General features: G+C 42.6%; 1 protein-coding gene across 1 annotated transcript in view; it reads left to right on the top strand.

The window, feature by feature from the left end:
- Window positions 1–26402, top strand: part of TNS2 (tensin 2) — a 323653-nt gene that overhangs the window by 176036 nt on the left and 121215 nt on the right. The window contains exons 2-5 of the mRNA XM_082248162.1: window positions 1164–1269; window positions 18407–18444; window positions 21686–21724; window positions 24907–24945. Coding sequence (XP_082104288.1) covers window positions 1164–1269; window positions 18407–18444; window positions 21686–21724; window positions 24907–24945 — 222 coding nt within the window. The remainder of the gene's footprint in view (window positions 1–1163; window positions 1270–18406; window positions 18445–21685; window positions 21725–24906; window positions 24946–26402) is intronic.

Below are 26402 nucleotides of genomic sequence, written 5' to 3'. Positions count from 1 at the left end.
TTAAACAGGTAACAGGGGTTCGGGGTCACCAGGTGTGCCATGAGGAATTAGGGTCCCTGGCTGTGCCATGGGGGATTCGGGTCCCCAGGTGTGACATGGAGGAACATCAGGATCCCCAGGTGTGACACGGAGGAACATCAGGGTCCCCAAGTGTGACATGGAAAAACATCAGGATCTGACATAGAGGTACATCGGGGTCAGTGGGTATGACAGCATGACATGGAGTAATATTGGGGTCTCAGGGTGTGACATGGAAAAACATCAAAGTCCCTGGGTGTGACATGGAGGGACATTAGGGTCCCCGGGTTTGAAATGGAGGAATATGGGGGTCACTGGGTATGACAGCATAACATGGAGGAACCATCAGATCAGGGTCACTGGGTATGACATAGAGGAGTTTTTAACCCCTTCCCTTTTTTTTGGGTATGCGCAAGTAGTTGGTCTTGCCTAGGGCATAAAATAGTCTAGCACCGGCACCCAGAGATTCAGTTCAGGCCAAATCAAAAAGCTGTTTCACAGTAGAGAACCAAGTGCACATAACGCCAAGACAACTCCATGTAGCAATCACCACCTCTGTGAGGTCAGTGTCTGAGCTGTCAGCCTTATCTTGAAAAGAGACACCTTTTTTAAGGTAGTACCCAGGTTGCATTACATTGCCCCCCCTCTGCCACTCATTTAAGCCTTCATGATCTTGTTTTTTAATTAGGGGTAACTAGTGGTGGGGATAAAAATTTGGTGCACACAACCATACCACCCAGGTATGCAGTGAAGTGCCTCAATAAAGGACTACTTTGTCTGTGCCAACTATTGATGAGCTGAACTATTGCCAACACTTGAAATCAAGTGACTGACCCCAAAAACTGGGAATGTCTAGTCATCCTTTATTACCTAACCTAATTAACAATAGAAAGCATATCATAACTAAAAAGAAAAATGTTGATTTGAGTTAAAGTTGTCTCTTTCTGTGTTTGGCACTAAATTGCCGTTACTCTAACATGTTTATGTGAGCCCACAATTTTAGTGATATTTTGGTATTTAGACTCCATACAAGTTGTAACTTTTTTTTTTTTTTAAGGAACAACAAGCTGTAACTATTCTGTGCTGACCTTATTTAGACTCTTGGTCTGTGGTCTTGTTTAATCTCAGTTTTGTTTCCTTTACAGCCTGCAGGGGGTGAGCGTCACATCTTTCAAGAGAAAGGTCTGAGAAAGAAGCGGCTGTGTGCCGCCTGCAGTGAGCCTGTTGTGTCCCAAGGCAGCGTCTGCAAAGGTAAATGGGGATAAATGCTCTGCATGTCTTAATTTAGCCTCAGAGGTGACCTCTGATGGCCTTATATGTCACATTATTAGCACACCTAAAGCAATGGATGTTTTGTCCACTGCAACCAATCATATTGTAGGAGTTCTTTTTTTTGTGGAAGTTAGAAAATTAAGACAGACCTACGATTTTCAATGGGTCTTTGTTTACCAGTTCAGCTCCTGCTCCTTTATATCCCTACACTTCTGCTATGGGCCAATTCATTCAGCAAAAACTTTGTCATTACTTAAAGAGGAGCTCCAGCCACCTATAAAAAAAAATAAAAGTCAGCAACTACAAAAAGTGTAACTGATGACTCACCCCAGCTGTTTTTATTTTCCGTCCTCACTCTGCTGCGCGCGATATCTTCACTATGGGCACCCGGCTGTGATAGCTTGCGGCTTCACAGCCGGGTGCCCACTGCGCATGTGCGACAGTCGTGCGGTGCTCCTGGGAGGGAGAGAGGAGAACTTGTGGCGCTCGGAACGGAAGTGGGAGCAGGTGCCTGTCAAAATGGGGTACCTGGTACGAGGTAGCGGGGGACAAGTTCTTAAAGCGTAACTTCCTCTTTTGGGTAGAGTTCCGCTGTAATGCAGGACTTTAGTCAAAAAATTAAGTCCTGCTAGATCAGTTCAGGCTGATCCCTTTTGCAGGTATAGCTATGTAAAATATTAAAAATAAGTGCCTATATTGTTTAAAATCCAATAATAGATTGTCTTAGCCTGCTCTGCACATACTCAGTTGCTCTCCATTTCTGGCACTGTGCCGAATTTGTAGAGGCCGATCTGCCGACAGCCTAAAGCTTTACTTCTGTTCAAGTGCTCTGGACTTTAGCAAAATGTCAGCCTCCCACAAGAAGAAACAGTAAAAATGCTGGAGGCAATTTGCAGCACACAATTTAATTATTAAGCATAATTATTAATGTGGAATGTATGTAAGTTCCACTTTAAGGCAGAGGCGTACCTTGGCGAGAAGCTGTATCGGCGCCCCCCCCCCCCCCCCAAGCGAGAGAGGATTCAACAGCAGAGAGAGAGGGGGTTTAACAGAGAGAGACAAGGGGGGGTTGACAGAGAGAGCGGGGGACAGAGAGAGAGAGAGGGAAGGGGGTAACAGAGAGAGAGGGAAGGGGGTGACAGGGAGAGAGAGGGGGCTGACACAGGGAGAGGGAAAGGGGGTGACAGGGAGAGAGAGGGGTCTGACACGGAGAGAGGGAAGGGGGGATGACACGGAGAGAGGGAAAGGGGGTGATAGGGAGAGAGAGGGGGCTGACACAGAGAGAGGGAAAGGGGGTGACAGGGAGAGAGAGGGGTCTGACACGGAGAGAGGGAAGGGGGGATGACACGGAGAGAGGGAAAGGGGGTGATAGGGAGAGAGAGGGGTCTGACACGGAGAGAGGGAAGGGGGGATGACACGGAGAGAGGGAAAGGGGGTGATAGGGAGAGAGAGGGGGCTGACACAGAGAGAGGGAAAGGGGGTGACGGGGAGAGAGGGAAAGGGGTGACATGGAGAGAGGCAAAGGGGGCTGACACGGAGAGAGGGAAAGGGGTGACACGGAGGGAGAGAGGGGGGGTGACAGGGAGAAAGAGAGGGGGTGACAGGGAGAGAGAGAGGGGGTGACAGGGAGAGTGAAAGGGGGAGGGAGAGAGATAGAGTGGGGGTGACAGGGCGAGAGAGATAGAGAGGGGGTGACAGGGAGAGAGAGATAGAGAGGGGGTGACAGGGAGAGAGAGAGAAGGAAGGGGTGACACAGAGAGAAAGAGAGGGGGTGAAAGGGAGAGTGAGAGGGGGTGACCGGGAAAGTGAGAGTGGGTGACAGGGACAGAGGAGGGATGACAGGGACAGAGGGGGGTGACAGGGAGAGACAGGAGGTGACAGGGACAGGGGGGGGGGGTGACAGGGACAGGGGGGGTGACAGGGACAGAGGGGGGGGACAGGGACCAGGGGGGGTGACAGGGATGGGGGGTTGACAGGGACAGAGAGGGGGTGACAGGGACAGAGGGGGGGTGAGAGGGGGTGACAGGGACAGAGGGGGGGGTGACAGGGTGAGAGGGGGGTGACAGGATGAGAGGGGGGTAACAGGGACACGGGGGGGGGGTGACAGGGTGAGAGGGGGTGACAGGGACAGAGGGGGGGTTGACAGGGTGAGAGGGTAGGGAGGAGTAAGTCCGGTCACAGTGCTCATCTTACTCACTCAGTCAGAGATGTTCACCATGTAGCTGCCGGCTGCTTAAATTAAACTTTCCCGCCCACACATCTCCTTCACATACAGCATGTACGGTCTGTGTGGGCGGGCACAGGGAGAGAGAGAGGGGGGTGGGAGAAGGCAGGGCAGATGCAGCCTCTCCCATTCCTGGAAAGGGGTGCTGTCCTTTAAGGGAGGCTGTCGCCACTGGCAGAGAGTAGTGATTATTGCTAGTGGCTATATCACCCTCTAGCGATAGTCTCATGTAAGATATGACAGGCCGGTTGTACTCAAGTTGATTGATTGATCAACTTGGTAGATTCAGCCTGCCCATACATGGTTGGAATCTTGGTTGGTTCCTGCTGAACCGGCAGAGATTTGAGCCATCTATGGACAGTCTTAGTTTTCTAGAGAATAGATTTTCTATCAATATCAATTGGTATTATAAACTCTGGAAGTCTCTCCATTTAGCCAGGGAGTGCAGAATTTCCAAGTTCATTTATTATGCTGGTGACCTCTTTGTGATGTTCCCTCTGTTGGCAGCAATTTCCTGTCTGTTTCAGTTAGTGCAGGACTTTCAGGCCAGTACTTTTTGGTATTCCTTGCTGAGTTTTCAGATGTAGAGATGTTCTCTCTGTCCTGTCTCTGAAGATGTTCAGTCGTCAGTGTATGGGCATTTTCTTACAGAGTCTATGTGAAATAAACTCATGTATGCTATGTGAATAAATTAATAAATAATAATAACTGTATGTAGCGAACTGCTGCAACCACCAATCAAGCGCACTCTATCACTTTAAAAGTATACCGATAAAATGAAGCAGTGATGTGCTGTTCAAATCATCTAATCAATGAATAAGTATATATCATGTGTGAAAATGAAATTTCAAAATCTTCAGTGATCAAAATTGCCATTATAAAAAGATACAGTAAATAAGTAAACAATTCAAAATTGTGCCACCCAATTGTGCAAAAAATGAATACAGGTGTAAAAAAATGCTACAAATAAAAGTCCATAATGTCCATAATCCAAAACCGGTGCTAAAAATAACAGTCCAACACTTCTAAGTGCGTGAAAAACTGTGTGTTTCCCAAAGCTTGCTTGTAACCACTTTATCACCTCTAGGTATGTCCAAAATGTCTAAGTTGCTTCACTCTTCATTCCTTTGGTCCTCCTCCACTTATGCTTATCCCTTTAAGGGCATGACTCCTTTCCCCAATTTGTCTCAAAATAAAAAAGATCTGCTCATCTGGCTCAAGTGAGTGACTGTATCTAGTTTCGATCTTAATAAAGCATATGTACATTGATTTATTGCATGATGAGTAGATCTTTTTTATTTTGATCCAAATCGGGGAAAGGAGTCATTCCCCTAAAGCAGTCATGTCCAAAGTACGGCCCGCGGGCCAGTTGCGGCCCGTCCTTTAGTTTTATACGGCCCCCTGAGACACTGCTGACTTTTGTCAATGAATTTCTCACTGAGATTCCTCACATCCCGCCCCGATGCCGATGCGATGGCTCGGGGGTGGGGCCTCTGGCCTCCCTCGGCAGCTCGACTGCTCCCTAGTCCTGCCGAGTCCCGCTCCGCCCCCTTGCCCGGCGCCGCCCACGACTGCGCGGGAGTGCAGAATGAATTTGAAAATTGCATTCCTTCTCTCCTTTACCGCACACAGCCACTTGTAGGAGACGACCGAGGATCTTGTGGAGCTGACCGAGGAGATGTCACCTCTACAATCCTACTGCCTGTTTCTGTAAGTGTGATATGTGTGTGTGTGTGTGTGTGTGGGTATGTATGTATGTGTGTATGTATGTATGTGTGTGTTTGTGTGTGTGTGTGTGTGTATGTATGTGTGTGTGTGTGTGTGTGTGTGTGTGTATGTGTGTATGTATGCATGTGTATGTGTGTGTGTGTGTGTGTGTGTGTGTGTGTGTGTGTGTGTGTATGTGTGTATGTATGCATGTGTATGTGTGTGTGTATGTATGTGTGTGTGTGTGTGTGTATGTATGTATGTATGAGCTGACCGAGGAGGTGTCACTTCTACAATCCTACTGCCTGTTTCTGTAAGTGTGATATGTGTGTGTGTGTGTGTATGTATGTATGTATGTATGTGTGTGTTTGTGTGTGTGTGTATGTATGTGTGTGTGTGTGTGTGTGTGTATGTGTGTATGTATGTATGCATGTGTATGTGTGTGTGTATGTATGTGTGTGTGTGTGTATGTATGTATGTATGTATGTATGAGCTGACCGAGGAGGTGTCACTTCTACAATCCTACTGCCTGTTTGATGTGTGATTTTATTCATAAAGTACTGATGCTTATTATTTCCTATATATATATATGTATCTTGTATGTGTGTGTGTGTATATGTATCAATGTGTATATGTATGTACAGTATGTGTGTGTGTGTATATATATATATATATATATATATATATATATAATGTCAGGCAAAATGGTCGGCCCTCACGCATGTTCACTTCATCAAATCTGGCCCTCTTTAAAAAAAGTTTGGACACCACTGCCCTAAAGGGACAAGCATACGAGGAAGAGGACCAAAGGAACGGAGAGTGAAGCATCTTTACTTGTTATACAAACTGCGAATTTTGACAATTTGGTCATAACATTAGGGTGAGTGTGCACTTCACCTAGCTGTGATAAGGTGGTTACAAGCAAGCTTTGGGAACCGCACAGTTTTTCACACATTTGGAAGTGTTGGACTGCTTTTTCAGCACCAGTTTTGGAGTTTGGACAATATGGACTTTTATTTGTAGCACAAAACATCTGTATTTTTTATTTTTTTTTGCACTATGGGTAACACGATTTTGAATTGTTTCATTATTTACTGTATCTCTTTATAATGGCAATTTTGATAACTGTAGATAACTGAAGATTTTGACATTTGATTTTTACACATGATATATTTTTGCACAGCATTGTGCATTTCCATGTTGTAAATAGGCCAACCAAGCACCATTGAAATGCATGACACTAATCTAGAGTGGGTAACATTCAGGGCAGTCCTAGCATTCAGAAGGGGACAGCAGACTGCCACTGTTTAGACCTTCTCTGCCTCCTGCGCACTTCCGTGTTGTCGCAGCCATGCTCTTGTGAAGGTCGGAAGGTAGGACTCTCTTGTGAAAAGGTGGAGGGAAGAACTGAGGACTCTGATGCATAAGAAAGGGGGAGAAACTAAAGACTTTAAAGTGGAAGGGTGGGGGGATAAGAGGATTCTGATATGGAAAGATCGGGAGGGGCTGAGGACCTTGATGTGTGTGTGTGGGGGGGGGGGGGCTGTGATGTCAAAGGGGTTCTAAAGGACTCTGCTGTGAGAAGTTCCTGCCCAATTTAGTGGTGGAGTTGTTTCTGAGAGGGATGAGAAGTAGGTAGAAATTCCCAGGTGAACTGAAGCTGTAATCCCGTCTCTCTGTGCTGATGTGGAACTTAAGCGACCAAAGAGCTAAAAAGAGTAAAAACACAACAAGACAGCTGCTGTTGCTACAGGCAATTACCTGGAGAAATTATGGTGGTTGGAGGTCTGTAACAAAAGCATTTATAGACCTTCAGAAATCAATGTCTGATGTTTCCAGTGAATACTGAATCTGATGGGTATGTTATTGTAAATGAAAGCATGCCTTTGGGAAAACTTATATTGTTATTTGGCTACCCAGGAGTAAAAGGATGAGTTGCTGCTGGACATCAATATATGAAATCTCTAAAAAAGTAAGGCGCTGTTATGACATAACTTGCATTTTCCAGTGTACATATATAACAAACAGGTGAGAATACATCAACTCCCCATAAATAACATGAAGTGCAAGTAAAAAACTGAATAATAAATCCAAAATGTTAGCATTTGATAACCAAAAATATATTCATAATGGTGACAGTCCACTATAAAATAAAGTTTTTAATAATCTATGATGACCTCCAATCACTGTGACCACAACCAATAAATAAATGTGCTCTTCTTCCCTGAATAAAGTGCTCCACCTCATGAAAGACAAAATATATGCACTCACCAGAGTCCCCCGGTCCCAGGGACCACTAAGCTTTATAGGAGTAGAGATGGCAAAACATCCAGAAATCCTTCCACAACGTGGGTTAACATATACATCAAACAGTAACCAGATCTCAATGCATTTTGCCATTCATAGGAATCATCAGGAAATCCAGCTGCCGTCTTAAATGCTGAGATCTAAATAGCTGCTGGTCTCTTCTAATTGGTGGGCCGCCATTAAACACAATTGTATGTTCAATGAAATAACCATAAAAGTAATTATACCACCTAATGGATTTGACCATATATCGCACCCTAACATTAACAAACCCTCAAATGGACATTTTATTATTCCAACCCCCTCCAGGTGAGGTAATGGCTATCGAGCTGGCATCGCTCTTCACAATTATATGCAATTAGAAACAACCAGAGATGTATAGTAACTAAGTAGAACTACTTCACTACTGTACTTAAGTACCAAAAGGCGGTATCTGTACTTTCCTAGAGTAGAATTTTTTTCTCCTACTTCCACTTTTACTTCACTACATTTTTTCAATGATTTCAATACTTCTACTCCGATATTTTTTTTTGTGCTGCATAGTTACTCGTTACAATTATAAAAATTACCACTGCCAGAACAGTAGATGGCAGGTTTCATGAAGCTCAAAACATGTGTATTATCAGCGCATACGAAAATAAATGCTACTGTATGTATGAATAAAAGCTGCATTTGAAATAATAAAAAACAATATGATGTTCAAACTTTTGACTTCTTTCTTTAACCTCCCTGGCGGTATGATTAGGTCAGGAATTCTGTACCAAAAGCGCTACAATTTTTTTCATGGAAAATTGGCGTTATGTATTATAGGCCTACAATTCTTAGTAATTACTGACTTAAACCTGACCAAAACAAGACTCTAGTAGACATCCCAGATGTGATAAATTTGAAACACAAACGCATGAATTATAATCTAATCAATAATATAATTTTATTATATAATATATAATATAATATATATATATATTATATAATAAAATTATATTATAGATTAGATTCTAATTCATGCATTATATTATATATATATAGGTGTGTATATATATATATATATATATATGTGTGTGTATATATATATATATGTATACATACATATACATACATATATATATATATATATATATATACATACATATATATATATATATATATATATATATATATATATATATATATGTATACATACATATACATACATATATATATTTATATATATATATATATATATATATATATATATATATATATATATATACACATACATATATGTATATGTATATATATATATATATATATATATATATATATATATATATATATATATATATATATATATATATATATATATATATAATATAAATGTTATGTGTGTGTTTGTGTTTTGTGCAACGTTCAATGTTTGAATTTCCCTCCCTAGTTCCGCTCCCATGCAGCATTGCTGCTCCAGGGAACGGAACTAGGAAGTCATCACACCGACGGACGACGGACGAGCGGCGGGGATCTCAGACGGCTGGCGATCTCAGCAATGGGAGATCATCGCTGGATCGCCAGGAGAAGGTAAAAGACCGCTGCGCGCTCTGCACATCCACCCCGAGCGTGACTCGGGGATACCGATCCTGGACTAAAAAATTCACCCCGAGTCACGCTCGGGGATACCGCTAGGAGGGTTAATAACTACATAACACAGTACTTGTACTTTTACTTTCAGTACTTGAGTAGCAATTTTTTTTTTCAAAACTACTTGTACTTTTACTTTCAGTACTTGAGTAGCAAATTTAAAAAAAAAACTACTTGCAATACTTAAGTACAAAAAATGTTGAATACTTTAGTACTTCTACTCAAGTCACTTTTTGATCGAGCACTTCCACTTCTACTCAAGTCACTTTTTGATCGAGCACTTGTACTTTTACTCAAGTCACTTTTTGATCGAGCACTTGTACTTTTACTCAAGTATGGGTTTCGAGTACTTTATACAACTCTGGAAACAACATCTTAATACCCATTTAAACTATCAAAATTCTCATATATATAAAATACCCATATATATATATAAACCCCCAGAATTAGATTGTGAAACACATATTATGGGAATCCTGCCCCTCTGAGGTCAAGCTGTGTAGTAGATGGTGGTGCATATTGGTCAAAGACCATAGCATGCACCTCCATTCACCATCACTAACCCCTGTGAAATGGCCGAACAATCAATCAACATTTGATACAGGGGTACCTATGATGTGGGACCCCTGGACTGCATTGAGATCTGGTTGCTGTTAAAGTACAACCACTGACTTCATATCTGAAACCTCCGTGGAATGCACGCCGGCCGGCAGATCAGAGTGAGGGATGAGACGTTACCAGTGCTAAAGAGTGTGGGGTGCAGTAGAGGTGATTCGAGCTGGTGCCATCCTAGGCACTTTTCATGTAAGCTGAATACCTAGAGATGTTATTGAGGAGATACTTTTAATAAACGGTGTTGCATGATCATCTTGTTTTCTTGCCTTTATGTCGTATGCAATCTGCTGTCTGAGAGGAGGTTGTGCACCAAGGCTAAGAGTGTTCGTTGTGGAAGGATTTCTGGATGTTTTGGCATCCCTACACCTATAAAGCTTAGTGGTCCCTGGAACCGGGGGACTCTGGTGAGCGCATATATTTTGTCTTTCACGAGGTGGAGCACTTTATTCAGGGAAGAAGAGCACATTTATTTATTGGTTGTGGTCACAGTGATTGGAGGTCATCATAGATTATTGCCACTTTATTTAGTGGACTGTCACCATTATGAATATATTTTTGGTTATCAAGTGCTAACATTTGCATTTATTATTCATTTTTTCACTTGCGCTTCATGTTATTTATGGGAAATTGATGTATACTCACCCGTTTGTTATATATGTACATTGGTAAATGCAAGTTATGTCATAACCAGCACCTTACTTTATTAGAGATTTCATGTTATAACAGTGTTTCACATTTAAAGGGGCGACAGTTATTCAGAAGGTTTTTTTCCACTTACACTGGGATGGCGCTTTTTAAAGGGTTTTTAATATTATAGCTTATGGTGCCTTTAGTGGACATCAATATATGTGGTGTTGACAAATATGAATTAATACAATAGAGTTCTTCCAGATAGAAGATTCTTCAACTATAATTCTGCAGCCTAAAAAAAGTTATTTGATTAAAGATTGAATTAAGATGTAATTCCAGTCAAAACCTAACTAAGCCTAAAGTGTTTGTAACCCAACTTTTCATATTCCTGATACATGCCTACTGTACCATGTACTTGTATGAAAAATGATCCTGTTCTCTTTGTATTGCTTCCTTTATGTGAAATCCATGGTGTTTCTGCCAGTCCTTTTACTTTCCACACTAAACAGGAGAACACAGCATGGTCAGTTCTCTAGCTGTGCTGGGAACTTAGCCAGCTTTCCTCCAATGAGCAGACTTTTTTTTTTCAATTCTTGTAATTGGTCCTTGTGTAAATTGCTGTAATCCAATTACATTTACCCTAAGTGCATATACATATTGTTATGTTTCTGCCTAAATGTGATTTCATTTTATTTCTGTATGCATTCACATTGGATCTTTTTCTAGCCAAGACATGCTGCAGCTCTTAAGGAGATGTCTGGCATATGGGGTGGTCACTCAAGGTCAGAAAACATGTAGAATGCAAGGCTGAATTGGAAAACCATATATTGCACCACCTGTTTTTATTTATCTGTATTGTTTGGAACTCTTTGTACAGTAAATGAGAACAGTTCTAAATCCCAGTCTCCGGGGCTTTACATCATTTTGTCAAAATGTAGTGTTAGTGGTCAGTGTACATCACAAAGCATTGCAGTTGTGTGAACTAAGCATGTAATATAAAGCCAATACTACTTTAGAAGAATCCTTTTTTTTTTACTTTTTTTAGGGGGGGGGGGGGGGTTAAAAACAAATGTAGGGTGTGTATACTTGTTTAATCCGTTATTATTTTCTTTACGTACGTTTGAATTTTTAGTTAAGGTAAGCTTGTATTTGCTAGTTTATCTATACAACATAGCTTTTCTAGGTACTACTATGGATGCTTTTATTCACAAAAACGCTTAACTTTTAGGCCCCTTTCACACCAGCGGACCGATTGATCCGCTTGTCCGTTTTTTTAGGTGGACCCGATTGGACCACCCATTGTTCTCTATAGGGTGGCGAATGTCAGCAGACATGCGTCCGCTGTCACCCAGCGGCATCCGATCCGGTTTGCTAAAAACAGACAGATGGGGATTCATTCCCCATTCGTCTGGCAGATCAGATGCCAATCGGATGCAAATGGACACGCAGTCTGTTTCCATCTGACCACCCTAAAGAGAACAGCAAGCTGTGACCATGTCTGCTCTGCATAGCAGAACAGACACAGACCTGTTATCCACCTGCTCAGTGGGAATCAGCAGAGATATCCCCTACGGACCGATTGATCCGCTTGACCGTTTTTCAGGTGGACCCGATTGGACCACACATTGTCCTCTATAGGGTGGCGAATGTCAGCAGACATGTGTCTGCTGTCATCCAGCGGCATCCGATCCGGTCGCTAAAAACAGACAGATGGGAATTCATTCCCCATTCGTCTGGCAGATCAGATGCCAGTCGGATGCAAATGGACACGCAGTCTGTTTCCATCTGACCACCCTAAAGAGAACAGCAAGCTGTGACCATGTCTGCTCTGCATAGCAGAAGTCCTGTCATCCACCTGCTCAGTGGGAATCAGCAGAGATATCCCCCACTGAGCAGGCGGATCCACTTGGACAGAATCTGCTCTGTCTAAAAGGGGCCTTAGGTGTTTTTTTTTTCATATTCTTTTACCATTTGATGCTTCCTAACAGTAGGTGACTGACTGCAAGCATTTCTGAGCAAGTTAAGAGTAAGCCCTCATTTACATTTGTGTTGGTCGCTGAAATTTGATCTGTGGTGGATTGCTTTTCAGAGAATGGTACAGGAGCTGCTGAATTTTGTTTTAGTTTTGGATAGGTTGGAGAGGGATTAGAACACCTATCAGTTCTTATTGCTGTCTGTGCCCATGTTAGTGAGATTTACCCTCTCTATATGTCCTGTTTACCAATATTATCGAAAGTAAAATAAAATCACCAATTTTGGGTTGACGTCAGAACTCTAATCGAGGGGAAATCTTCCAATGAGGACACCACTAGTTCTGGTGACCTTGGTGTGACACTTGGATTCTCTCACTTTAGAGAGATTTCTTCTCACTTCCTGTTTCACTATGGCACAGGATGTGAAGGGAAATCTCCCCAATGGGACACAGATGGCAGTCTAAAAATAAACTGGTGTGGGTTATAATCCTCCCTTACTCTATCCAAAATCTAGTCCACTTAGTGATGGACTTCTTCATTGATGGCACATAAGAGATTAAAGGGAAATTGCAGCACATTGCTCCTTCACATTTCTGAGGCACATCTGGCTTTACCAGTGTGTCAGTCTTGTTCACCTAGTCTTGGAAATACAGAATTGTTTTCTTTAGATTTTCAAGGCTTGGTTGCACTGTTGGTTGACTTTCACTACTGCAGTTAATGGTGGCTTTGAAGCTACCCAACAGTTTTACCTTAATTAGCTGATTGGGAAGAAATGGCACTATCCAGAAAGTCACATTTGCAACCACAGTAAGGCCCCTTTCACACATTCCTGTCCGTCGGCGGACTCCGTTTGTCTCAGCGGGGGATCGGACCTGGCAGCTGTGTCTCCATGCTGTGTGGAGACAGAGCTGTCAGGTCCCGCTTTTCTCTATGGGGGAATTGGATGGGAACCGTCTGTCCGTTCTCATCCGATCCCATCCGATCCGCTGGACGGATGGAAAATAGGGTTTCCATCTGTCCAGATTTGACGGATCGGAACTGATTTCAGCCGACATGTCTCCGCTGACATTTGATGCCCCATAGAGATGCATGGGGCATCCCTTCAGATCCACAAAAAAAAAAAAACGGACAGGCGGATCTGAACGGTCCGCCTTTGTGAAAGGGGCCTAAGGGTATTTCCACCAGGTAAGCTGAACCAGGTAAGCTGAAAAGTATTAAACTTAAAAAATAAATGTTTGTTTCAATTAGTTACAGTTGTTTTCCTCTTTTTTACAATATTTACTACAAAGTTGCCTACTTTCCATCTTAGCTTTATCCAATGTAAGGGTGGATAGGGACATTATTGTACAATTGAGATACCATGATGGCAGTCTATCATTTTGCAGTTTCTTCACTATAACTCAAGAATACACGAATGTTGTATACTACCAGGGGTTAAACCAAACCATGCCTGTTAGCAAGTCATGTACATGTATGAAGGCAATTGTTAGCTGATCACTGATGGACCCGAGGCATTATGTCTATAAATCAGGGATCCTCAAACTACGGCTCTCCAGCTGTTGCGGAACTACACATCCCATGAAGCATTGTAAAACTCTGACATTCGCAGACATAACAAGGCATGATAGGAATTGTAGTTCCTGAACAACTGGTGGGCCATAGTTTGAAGACCCCTGCTATAAATGATATTATCTGTCAGGTGGATTATCAGCTTTCCTAGTGTTATCCTTAAACTGCAGGTCATAGAAAGACTATTTTTTTTGGCTCTCATTTTAGAGCACGAGGTCACAAGTGAGTTGTCTGTGAACGCAAAAACCTCAGTGGTCAGTGATGTGACCAGGGAGTTCACATTACAGTGAATGTCACAATGTCACATAGAGCTGTGAGTCACAGTGATGTGATGACTTTTCCTGTAAACCATAAAAGAGGAGCTTTCTGAGACCTCATTAAACTGCATTTAGCTGGGACGCCTAGCTGAGGGTGGCTTAATACTAGGCTTTGCATAATGCAGGATTATTTGTAACCTGTTGACTGACTTCCTCGTACTAACAGTTGACAATTGTAACAAATTGTGACTGGCTTCAGTTATAGTTTTTGCATACTGAACTAAAGAAAACAAATACTACTTCCATTTGAGAAACACGGGAACTGTACAGCGGCCACCAAAAGTTGCTGCTTCAACCGTCATAGTACCACCTGCTTTGTTCAACTGTGGTCTCCTGTAAACTCTACAAACATATCCACTTACTAAAAGGTAATGGTTGCATGGGTCTAGGCACTCATTGACCACTTAGGGAAGCAGCGCTCTGAGTGTGTGGGGACATAAGATATGATACAACCTTAAAGTATAACTAGAGGCAAAACTTTATTTTTTTTAGTTTTCGATAGAGCTCAGAGGGATTAGAACACCTACCAGCTTTTATTTTTGTCTGTGCCCCTAACATGGAAATTCACTCTTTCTATTTGTCCTGCTTACCATTATCATTGAAAGTGAAAGTAAAAGAAAATCCCAACTTTTGGGTTGTCCCAAGAAAAGTAATGGAGGGGAAATCTTCCAGTGGGGACACGAGTTCTGGTGACCTGGGGGGGTCTCCAAGGAATTTCTTTAACCACTTAAGCCCCGGAAGATTTTACCCCCATTCCGACCAGGGTTTTTTTTTTGCGATTCGGCACTGCGTGACTTTAACAGACAATTGCGCGGTCATGCGACGCTATACCTAAACTAATTTGACGTCCTTTTTTTCCCACAAACAGAGCTTTCTTTTGGTGGTATTTGATCACCTGTGCGATTTTTTGATCATGCGCTATAAACAAAAAAAGAGCGTCAATTTTGCAAAAATAACAATATTTTTCACATTTTTTTATATGAAATTCCCCCCGAAAAAAATGAAAAAATCAAAATTTTTTAACATTTTCAGCCAATTTGTTATATGCTACATATGTTTGGTAAAAAAAATTGCAAAAAGCGTATTTTGATTGGTTTGCGCAAAAGTTATCGCGTTTACTAACAAAGGGAAAGATTTGTCTTTTTTGTTGTTTTTTTTTAACGCGTAATGGCGGCGATCTGCGGTACTGCGACATTGCGGCGGACAGATCGGACCCTTGACTGACATTTTTGACACTTTTGGGGTTACCAGTGACATTTCTACAGTAATCAGTGCTATACATATGCACTGTTACTGTAAAATTACACTGGCAGTGAAGGGGTTTTTTTGAGAGGGAGGGGTGGTGTGTGTCCCTAGGGGCGTGATTCTTACTGTGATTGGCTGTGGCTTGAGCAGTAGGAACAGTGATCAACGGTCCTACATAGTAGAACCGTATGATCACTGTTTCTACACAGGGGAAAATGACAGGCGGCTTGTTTACATCAGCCGCCTGACTTTCTCCCTCTGCACCGACGATCACCGACATCGGGTCCGCCGGTTACACGTGCGGGGGGGGGGGGTCCGTGACCGCGCGGGAGTGGGAGCGCGCTTCCGGGGGCGCACGCTCGCTCCCTAGACCCTCACAGGCTAGCGACGTAGTACTACGTCGCTCTGCCTGTGAGGGGCTGACCGCCGCAGTAAATAGTCGTGCGGCGGTCGGCAAGCAGGTAATTTGCAAGGATTTCCTCTTATTTTCTGTTTAGCTATGGGACAGGAAGCGACAACATTCACAATGGGACACAGATGGCAAAAAAAATCTGACAGGGGTTATAACCCGCCCTTACTCAATCCAAAATTTAAAAAAAAAAATGTACCTATAGTTCTACTTTAATTCCAAACTTAAAGTGGAATTCCAGCTTAACCCTAAAGACTCTACCCTGTGTAAAAAATATGCTTACTCCTTTTTAGGCCACTCCTGTCTGGTCATGTGATCTCCTATGTTAGCCAGTGAAACTGGAGGGGGGTTGGACCGAAGCAGGTGGAAAATAGCAGGTTAGAAAGTATAGGTGCTAGGAGGGTTGAGGGGACAGTTTTAAGCGTAGTTAGGGTTACATTTTAAAGTTAAAATCCAGGTAGATATAAATAAAACCAATGTCGTTACGTGTATTATGAGAATACATGCATGTTTTAATGCAACGTATGGAAGTACCCATTTTGATGTTGTATCAGCCTTTTCTAATGCCCAAAAAAAGACAAAAGCAGACAATGTTCAGTGATGACCTTCTAAAGTTCCTAAATGCTGCAAATGAAAACTTCTGTCATTTTTTTTTCAGCGGCAGAACTTTGTATGTGTTGTCCAACACCTTCCCTTCATCATACCTATTAGCACAATTTGCTTACCCCAAGATCAAAACTGTAATGTATTGCAGCCTACCGGTCTTTATATGCGGTGGCTGCATTCGTTTTCATTTTTCAGAACATATTCAGCAAGTACAGAAAATACATGTTGATCTTGCCTGAAATGCAACTTCCTTGTGACTGCTTTTACTATGTACTGGAGGAAAAAACAATGTTATTTTCCTACTGTAAACAACTCTTATGGAATGGAGATGAACAAAGGCAGACATGTTTGAAGTCAATCCTGGGTGGCAACCATGGTTACCTCCATAGATAAAGCAGAGGAGCAATCGTAGCCACCCAGGGATAGGAAGTGTGCTATTCATGGGATTACCAGGTGAAAATAAAGTTAAAAAGAATGCAGGTACTTCATGCAGTACTCTTTTTGTTTATGTTTAGATATGCTTTAAATGGAACAAAATATAGGAAGCTCCTATTGCATTATGAGGGTGGAGCTGAATCAGACCTGCTCATATGACAAGTCCTAATTAGGTATTTAAACTATTCTTTAAATGCCTAAAGCCTAGTACACACGCAACGAATTTCCACCGACCGGTCGTCCATCTTTTGTCCAGAGTGGTGCTTTGTTGGTTGGAATGTGCCTAGACTGCACACGAATTTTCCCGCATGACAACATTCTACTTCAGAAGTGATGTCATGTGTTGGTTTGCTTTCTTTGTGTTCTTTCTTCTCTGAGCATGCCCAGTCTTGCTCATAAGATTTTTCCCTGTCGAAATCTGTACTGACTGCACGAAAATCAGACGTGTTTTGACGTTGGACAAACATTTTATAGCCTGCACACCAGAATTTTTTCGGCCGAAAAGTTGGAGTCGGTTGTCGGAAGCATCATACTAACAAGCCGAAAATCGGCAGATCGGTCGTTGGACGAAAATTCCCGGCCGAATTTCGACGCGTGTGTACTGGGCTTGAGTGTTTAAGGCATGGAAGCCCGCTGGTCAGGGTGGAGCAGAATAAGTGATATTTAGGTTTCTGACTGTGCTACTGAACATTGCCTGTGGTTAATCATGGATGGTTAAATCATGGTACAAAGGGTGCCTATGGTGTAAGCATGCCCAGCTTTATTTTATAACCAAGCCCTTCCTGCAGTTGCTCATCTGTAGTTTCTAATAAAAGTTTGTTTTTTGTTCATGCTATGCCTGGACCAATTTCAATGTTTATTTCAGAAAAGGGGATCTCCAGCTCATATCACATATAGTACGTACGTAGCCGTTTTGAGGAGACAAACAGTACAGTACATCACAAACATTTGTGCAGTCACCCACCCATGGGAGTTTACGTTTGCTTGCTGAAGCTCTCCAAGTCTGACATTAAAGGAGAAATATTATTGCAAGTCTTATAAATCAGTACCAAACAATAAGATCCCCACATGATAGCCTGTTCACCTTACATAACATGCACAGCCATACACTGTGTGTTGGGTTGACTATTAGTTCTTGAAGCCAACTTGTACTGCAGCCAGCTTGTGTAGAAGTGTAACGATGAATAGAAGGCATCATGAAGTCTCCCTTCCACCTGCAATCTTATTTCTCTTGTTAGGGGTGTTCTGTATATTAGATTTGCAGTTCTTTGTTTCCATTCTCTTACAGCTCCAAAAAATGGTGGCAACAGAGCTGGTTTGGTAAAATTCTTTGGAGACCAGACTTTGCAGCTGAAGAGATGCCTTGTCACAGCAGGCATCAGAGTTCTGTGTTAGTGATTGGCAATGCATTTCTAATGTTCTGTGAGCCTTATCTAATATACTGTATATTTCTTTTATATTTCAGTATGCAAGATTATAAGTCATAAAAGATGTGAAGGAAAGGTGAGACCAGCATCCAAGTTATTCCCTGTATGTCATCTGTAAAGTGCACTTCTGTTTGGCTATTCATCAATGTATGGTAATACTTGCCAGATTTGTGCATCGATTGAGCATTTGTTTTTTGTCTGACAAATTTACTTTATACTCCCATTAGGGTGCCTTAAAGTGATTGTAAAGGTTGAATTTTTTTTTTCAAAAAACAAACATGTTATACTAAGCTGATCTGTGCAATGGTTTTGCAAAGGGCAGCCCCGATCCTCTTCTTTTTGGGTCCCCCACCAGCGGTCCTGGTTCCTCCCTCCTTGCTGAATGCCCCCAATAAAAAGCATCTTGCTATGGGGGCACTCGAGTGGGCTCACTCCTGAGCCACACTCCTGTGAATGGACATTGTTACACAGAGCACTGCTCGGCTCTGCCCCTTCTCCTCGTTGACTCACTGGCGAGCCAATGAGGAGAGAGAGAACTGGGAGAGGCGCTGCTCTTATGCACATTACTGGATCGAGATTGGAGTCAGGTAAGTGTGAGGGGGAACTGGCGGGGGGGGGGGATTTGCACCCACAAAGTTTTTTCTTTTTCTTTTAATGCATAAAATGCATTAAGATATATAAAAATAAAATTCTGCCTTTAAAACCACTTATAGGTGCAATTTACAGCCCAAATATTAAGGGGCCCATGTAGTTCCTACTTTCTGCCAATTGGAAGATTTGACCATATGTGCCAGTTTGGGTAGAGTAGGGAGTTGTTAAAACACATGACAATTGTTTTTTGTATGTGTGTTATTGGCAGGAGTATCCCCTCACCTCCTGTTCTAGAAACACAACGAAACACAAAAAAAGTAGACAGTGACAACCCTAAAGTGGAACTACGCTGAAAAAAAAATGCTAGAAAGTAGAGTTATTTTTTGGCAGAACAGAAATTCAAAGTCTTTCTGCCCAAAAAACTGCTTCTTCTTGGTTCTAGCTGTTTTTTTATTTAGTAGCCACTCCCTGCAGTGTATTCACAGGGCAGTGTACACCTTGGCTTATTCCTGGGATCTGTAAAATACCAGGAATGCAGTCAAGTACTGGCGACAATGTAACTCCTGTGCATGTAGGAGTAGCATCATCAGTGGTGGCTTAATGGTGACACAGAAGACACCAGACCTGAAAAAGGCTGTCAGAAGATTTCAGCAGCATCCAAACCAAGGAGGGATGTCACAGGAATCACATTGATGAACAGCACTCTAGTTGATAAGTGCAACATATTTATACCTGCACATTAGGGCAATAGCCCACCTAGCATACATCAGTTAAGTTCTGTTTTATTTACCCTTACTTACCTACCTACCTAGTAACAATGATCACCAAGAAAAATAAAAAAGGTGATTCTCCAGAGTGGCACAAAGGAGAGGGAACCTAGCGCAGTAAACCTTTAAATAAGCAGACATAAGCACACAAAATAAGATTGCACTGACATGGTTTAAACGAAAAATGCATTCTGAATATGTCCACCACAAACTCTGGATATATGGAAACCCATCTATGGATGACTTCACCAGCAGGAGACACCACTGTGCAGTATGAGATCTAGCCGTCACTGTCAGAACCTAGTGCGGGAACTGTAACAACCTGCCAGCGGCACCTGTAGCTGATCCAAAGGAGATAGGAGTCCAGGGGGAGAGAGAGACGCACAGTTCACCGGCCCCGCCTACAATCGCTCCGCCTACAATCGCTTCGGTAGCCATCAAGAGACAAGTGCCAAATTCAGGGGAGGAAGTCCCGGGTGGTGGAAGGAATCAGAGGAGCATGCAAATTGCCTGATCACATGTTGCATTTTGCAGACGCACTTCTCCTGCAGCTGCGAGGTACCCCCCTTGTCTCTGCCCCCACCTTGTCTCTGTACTCTGCAGCAGAGAGGACAGAACTCCTTTACCAGATCCTGCACTCCTCTGTGCCACTGCAGAAAGGCTCATCTTTGCCCACCCCCCCTTCTCAGCAGTCCGCAGCAGAGAGGAGGGCAGAACTCCTACTGCGGATCCTGCACCACCACCTTGCCTCTACCTTCCCTAGTTTCAGCATTTAGGAGACTCTGGAAGCTGCCTCCAACCCTCCTCTGGTTCTCCTCCAGACCCTGCACTTCTTCCCAGATCCATCCGCATCTTTTTCCTGGCAGCAGCACAGGGTAACACAAGGTAAAGGGGTGCATTGTGATGTAAGGAAGGGTGGGTGACTCTTGACTTCTGAGGTTGGGGGGTTCTTGACATCCCATGTAAGAGTGTAAGCGGGAGTGGGGTGCTCTGGACATCTAATCCTACAGATATAACTGTCCCTTTGAGAGCAATCATAATGCTGATGCGGCCCTTGATGAAATTGAGTTTGACACCCCTGCTGTACCTCAAAACGCGCAAGGGATATTGGTTTTTGATTCTCCACAGTGGGGACACAGCAAGAAAAACATGGCAGGAGTTCCAACCCATCCCCACAATATCTAGAACTAAGAGAAAAACAATTTTGTCTTTATATATAATTTAACATCATTAAACTAACCAAGGTCTTACAGGAAGGAAATAAGAGGACCACACACACCCCAGGCTCCCCAATTTATAATGCTGGCTATGGTACCTGACCATTGTTTTCAGAGTTATCCTAATTACAGCATATGGGGTAGGGGATTTAAAACCTAACTTATGGTTTGGGTCTCATTATACACACATGGCTATTTAAAACATGCCTGTACTACGTGTTCTTAGAACTATGAAGTCTTTTTAGTCCCTTCGACGTCAGTCATAATTTTACAGGGTCATTATGAATAGTCCCTCTGTCCATTTCATGGGTGGAGGGTTCTCAGCTAAATATAGACCAAAGACCTGTGAAGGTGAACACCTACTATTAGAGAGGCTTCATATGTGGATAAAGCTCCCTTGTGCCTTGTGTACAGGACTCCCGCATGGCACTGGAAACATTTTCACCTCACAATGATTATTTTCCTAGAAACATGAGTCGCTTTACTGCTAGATTTACATGATTAGTGGCCAAGGAAACCTGCCACTGTCTTAAGACATTTATAGTAGAAAAGCAAGGTGTGTCTTTTTTATTTAAAATAAGTAATATTGTGGTTACTTATGATAGAATTTAATGCTATTAGGACATGTGTATGTTACAGAATGCCTAGGCTGTGACACATCTTTGTTCTTCATATTAAATAGGATTTGAACCCCTTCTTTGATCCCTTGTCAAGTCACTTTATTTTTATTTGAAACTTACAGGTTCCTCCATGTTGCTCCTCTCCTCCCCCACCTGACATGGTAAGTCTATAAACACATCTTGTATTTACAATGTTTTATTGATAAAAAAACAGTTTTTTGTTCCAAAAGAGCATATAAATCTTTGCATTCAACATGGGGAACTTGCTTTTCTTAAAGCGGTTGTAAACCCAAACAAAAAAAAAAACAAAAAACAAAAAAAACCTGCAAGACAAAGGCATAATGAGCTAGTATGCATCACATACTAGCTCATAATGTATTACTTACCTTAGAACGAAGCCCCGACACGGACCCCAGGACATCGCTGCGGGCGCTGCCATGATCCCTTGGCGTCTCTTCCGGGTTCGGCGGCTCCGGCGCTGTGATTGGCCGGAGCCGCGATGACATCACTGGAGCATGCGCGCGGGAGTGATTTTCCGGCAAGCTCCCGGCAAGCAAAACTGAAGGTCCCCACGGACCTTCAGAGCGCATGCGCCGCTCGCGTGAGCGGCTGCATGCACTGCAAATATCTCCTAAACCGTGCCGGTTTAGGAGATATTAATTGTACCTACAGGTAAGCCTTATTATAGACTTACCTGTAGGTAAAAGTGTCAAAAAGCGGGATACTACCGCTTTAAAGTAGAACTATAGGCAAAACTTTTTAATTTCAATGTTTCATTATGGATAGAGTAAGGCTCCATGTACACGGGACGTTGTAAATGGCCGTTTAGGAGCAGTTGGGCGTTTTTTTCAGAAGCCTCTGAACCCACCTGCATGTTATCTTATCTGTCCATGTACACTCGGTCGTTTACAGTCATTTGCAGGCAGTTCAGTTCAGGGACGTTTGTTGGAAAGCAATTATTTGCGTTCAAACGTGTGTTTCCCGGCGTTTGAAACGCAAAAACGCGACCGAACGCGATGACCCGCGTTTAGCGCTCGCGTTTTTCCATTTTAAAGGGGAATGATTTTTTTGACCTCTAGGAACGGTTCTAAATGCAAACGCCCGCAAACGCGACCTAACAGACGTTTTAAACGTCCTAAAGATTCCAGCATTCAAAGGGATTTTTAACAACGTCCCGTGTACATGAAGCCTAAAGGAGCTTTTAACCCCTGACAGTTTATTTTTTGCCATCTGTGTACCCAAAATTTGCCATTTTCCTTACTTTCAAGAAAAACTGAAAATAGGACAAATAGAGAGGATGAATCTCCCCAACGGGGGCACAGACAGCATTAAAAACTGACAGGTGTTGAAATCCATCTCCATTCTGTTCATAACTAAGAAAAAAAAAAGTTTCAAATATACTTTAACATGCACACTGGTTGGGGCTCCTTAGAAACATGGCACAGCAGAATTATGGGCAGGGGAGGCATTTGGCTGCAGATTCCTCCCAGATTCATTTATGTGACCATTTTGTTATATTCCTTACATGGTAGGGGTGCCCACCCTTTAAATATAAAAAAATCTCCATCTGGCTGGTGTTTGATGCCAATTCAAGTTATCTTTATTGGAAGTTAGCTGAACTAGCGTCTAGCTTTTATTTACATTAAAGTTGACCTGTCACTGCAGGGTCCTCTTAAAGTGTTACTAAACCCACAACAGTAATCAATCTGTATAGGCAGTAAGGCTCGGTTCACATTAGTGCGATGGCAGACATTGCATGGGATTCGGAGCGCACTGCTCTAAAAATCACATGCGATGTCTGTTCAACGCAAATTCAGCCATACAGATAGTATGGCTGAAGTTTCATCTGATTCGGCACAAACATGCACAGGACCCTTTTTTGGGTCCGCACCAGAATTGGATCGCATGGTGGTTCACACTTATGCGATCCGATTCATGTCCGAATGTTAGTTCGCACTGCGATATGTGAACTGATCTTTGAATTGACACCCCCAGCAATTTTTTTGGGAGGGAGGGTGCAGGTGATCAGCACTGGACCAATCAGCACTGTCCAGACAGAGGGTCAGGGGTCATGCAGCCTGATAGGGCAGTCAGAGGGGAACGAAAACTCCTTCTACAAGCTTTAACCAGTGCTTGGCCAGACACTGATAGAAGTCACAAGACTGCTATATACTGCTGATGAGAACAGATATTTAGCAGTTTTTATTTACTAAAATAATTGCATTTCCATGTTCTGTGTACTGTGGGAGACCAGATATAGTGAATGCAGGGTCCAGGGTTTAGTGACACTTTAACTCAATAGTACACCTGTTAAAAAAGAGTGGATATACTTACCTTTGCAGTGGCCCCTGTATTGAAGAGCCACTGCATGTACTCTGCATTTCTGGATGTGTAGGATACCTTCTTTCCCGCCAGCCCCTATGGTTCCTTCTGCTGATATGTCACTACTGACAGGAACCACATCAGCCAGCGGGAGGGAAAATATTTGAGCAATCAGACTGGTCCAATACTTACAATGACCGAGGAATGGGAGAATTCATATACTGCCATAAAGGTAAGTATATCCACATTTTCTTTATGGGTGAGCTTTTGGATAAAAGTGAGCCCGTTGCGACAGGGTCACTTAATGTATTCCAAAATGTATTAAGATATAGAAACATTTACATGTCCAACTATTATTCATATCTTTTATATCTGCAGTGATGCATTTTAAATACAAACTGCTGGTCAGTCAATAAAGGTTCCAAGTTGTCAAGCATTATTTAAACTCAGTCCTGAGAACATTGCACTTGTTCTATAGGTGTATTTTTCTTCTGATCACTGTGAACTGAGAAAATATAATTTTTTAATGGATTTATCCTTATTTACAGAGAACTAAGGATGGTTTGCATTGGCCTTCAGACAACAGCCAGCATTTACGGGAATGGGGACTTTAAAGCCAAATTTAAAAACTGCAGGGAACTCATCTCTAGGTGCCAAATTCCTTATCCTTTAATCCATACACACATTACGATCCTTGGTGATGGTCAGGATGAAAAGACTCTGGTGTTTAAATACCTGCTCATCCAACACCAGAGAGTATAATATAATCCTACTGTAACAGATATGAGGTCTATGACATACTCACACTATCCCTTCACATTACCTAATTTAAAATAGCTGCCATAGAGAAGCCATTTTAATTTATCGTAAAATAGCATATAAATATACTGTATGTGTGTAAATAAAAATCAAGTCAAGTTCATTGGATGGAGTTATGTATATAAACTTAATTTTTTTATTAACATTCACTTGAAATGGTCTCATTCAGCAGTTCTAGTAACCTACCTGTGTTCTCTTGCAGAGGAGAAGAACTGCTCCGGGGCCCAGCATACAGCACATGGTGAGGAAGGGATGGGGTTAATGGATGCAGGGAGGAGTGGAAGGGTTGGCGAGGAAAGGGTGATGGAAATGAGCAGGACGTGGCTGGATGTCTGTGTGAAGTTTTTGTTGGCTGCGATTAAGGAGAAAGTGACACAGCCAGTTCTAGAGTAGATGATGAGAAGGAGGGGCAAGAGAAAAGGAAAATCATCAGGGCAGACACTGTTGTTTATAGAGACTTGTCTACATTAGGTAAATCTCTTGATTCATTCTGCAGTTTGTTTTTCAACCTTCAAAAGAAACACTTGTTCAGATATGTCATAGTTTGTTGCTTGCACAACGTCATGGATTTACAAACTGGTCACAGCTCTAACAGTGGCCAAGAATAGACAGAAACTTCAAGAACTACAATGGTGAGAATTGTCCATATGCTAGAACAGTGTTTCTCAACCTTTTTTCAGTCAATGTACCCTTTAAAAATTATGGACAATCTCAAGGCACCTTTAAAAATAATGGACAGTCTCAAGGCACCCCATTCTAAAATGTAAAAACTATTCTAATAGTTTTACAAAATGCAGCAACATCCACAAGTCAAATTAGGACACCCAACGCTAAAGGTGATTTATTCTTCCAAAGCCAATACACTTTTGCAAACTAGTACTGACTAGTATTCCAATGTTTCTCTATCACTCAGCTAATGTGATTGCACCGCTGAGAGGGAGAGGGGCAGGGGAGGGTCAAACTAGGATGCTATGCAGGCGATTGACATCCTCCTTATCAACTGATGAAGCCATTGGCCTTTAGGATGGCAGCAGCTAGAAGGTTGTAATGGTGCACAATGAAAACCTGTGACTTAAGCCCCGTACACACGCGTTGATAATTGGCCGTGAATTTTCAGCCAACGTCCGATCGGCCGATTTTCGGCTTGTTAGTATGATGCTTCCGACAACCGACTCCGACTTTTCGGCCGAAAAAAATCTGGTGTGCAGGCTAGAAAATTTTTGTTGGCCGTCAACACAACGGCCGATTTTCCATCAGTCAGTACAGATTTCGGCAGACAAAAATCTGATGAGCAAGACTGGGCATGCTCAGAGAAGAAAAAACACAGGGAAAGTAAACCAGCACATGACATCACTTCTGAAGTAGATTTTTGTTGGCCGAGAAAATTTGTGTGCAGTCTAGGCACATTCCAACCAACAAAACACCACTCTGGACAAAAGTCGGACGATCGGTTGGCCGATAATCGTTGTGTGTGTACGAGGCATTAGTGTAAGAAAGACAGCCTTCATCCACACACCAGCATGTATACAATTTTGGGCCAATTTTTAGGCATTTTGCCAAGGCACCCCTGAAGAAACCTCAAGGCACCCCAGGGTGCCTGGTCACCCTGGTTGAAAAAGGCTGTGCTAGAACTCACTGCAACCTCCCCCTCCTCTTCCCAATCCAAAGTATGGATTGCAAAAAGTCACCTTTGAGGGC

The sequence above is a fragment of the Pelophylax lessonae genome, assembly GCF_965119305.1.
Source record: "Pelophylax lessonae genome assembly, chromosome: 2".
NCBI lineage: Eukaryota > Metazoa > Chordata > Amphibia > Anura > Ranidae > Pelophylax > Pelophylax lessonae.
Note: the sequence above shows the minus strand (reverse complement) of the source record. Positions and strands in the feature narration are given on the sequence as shown.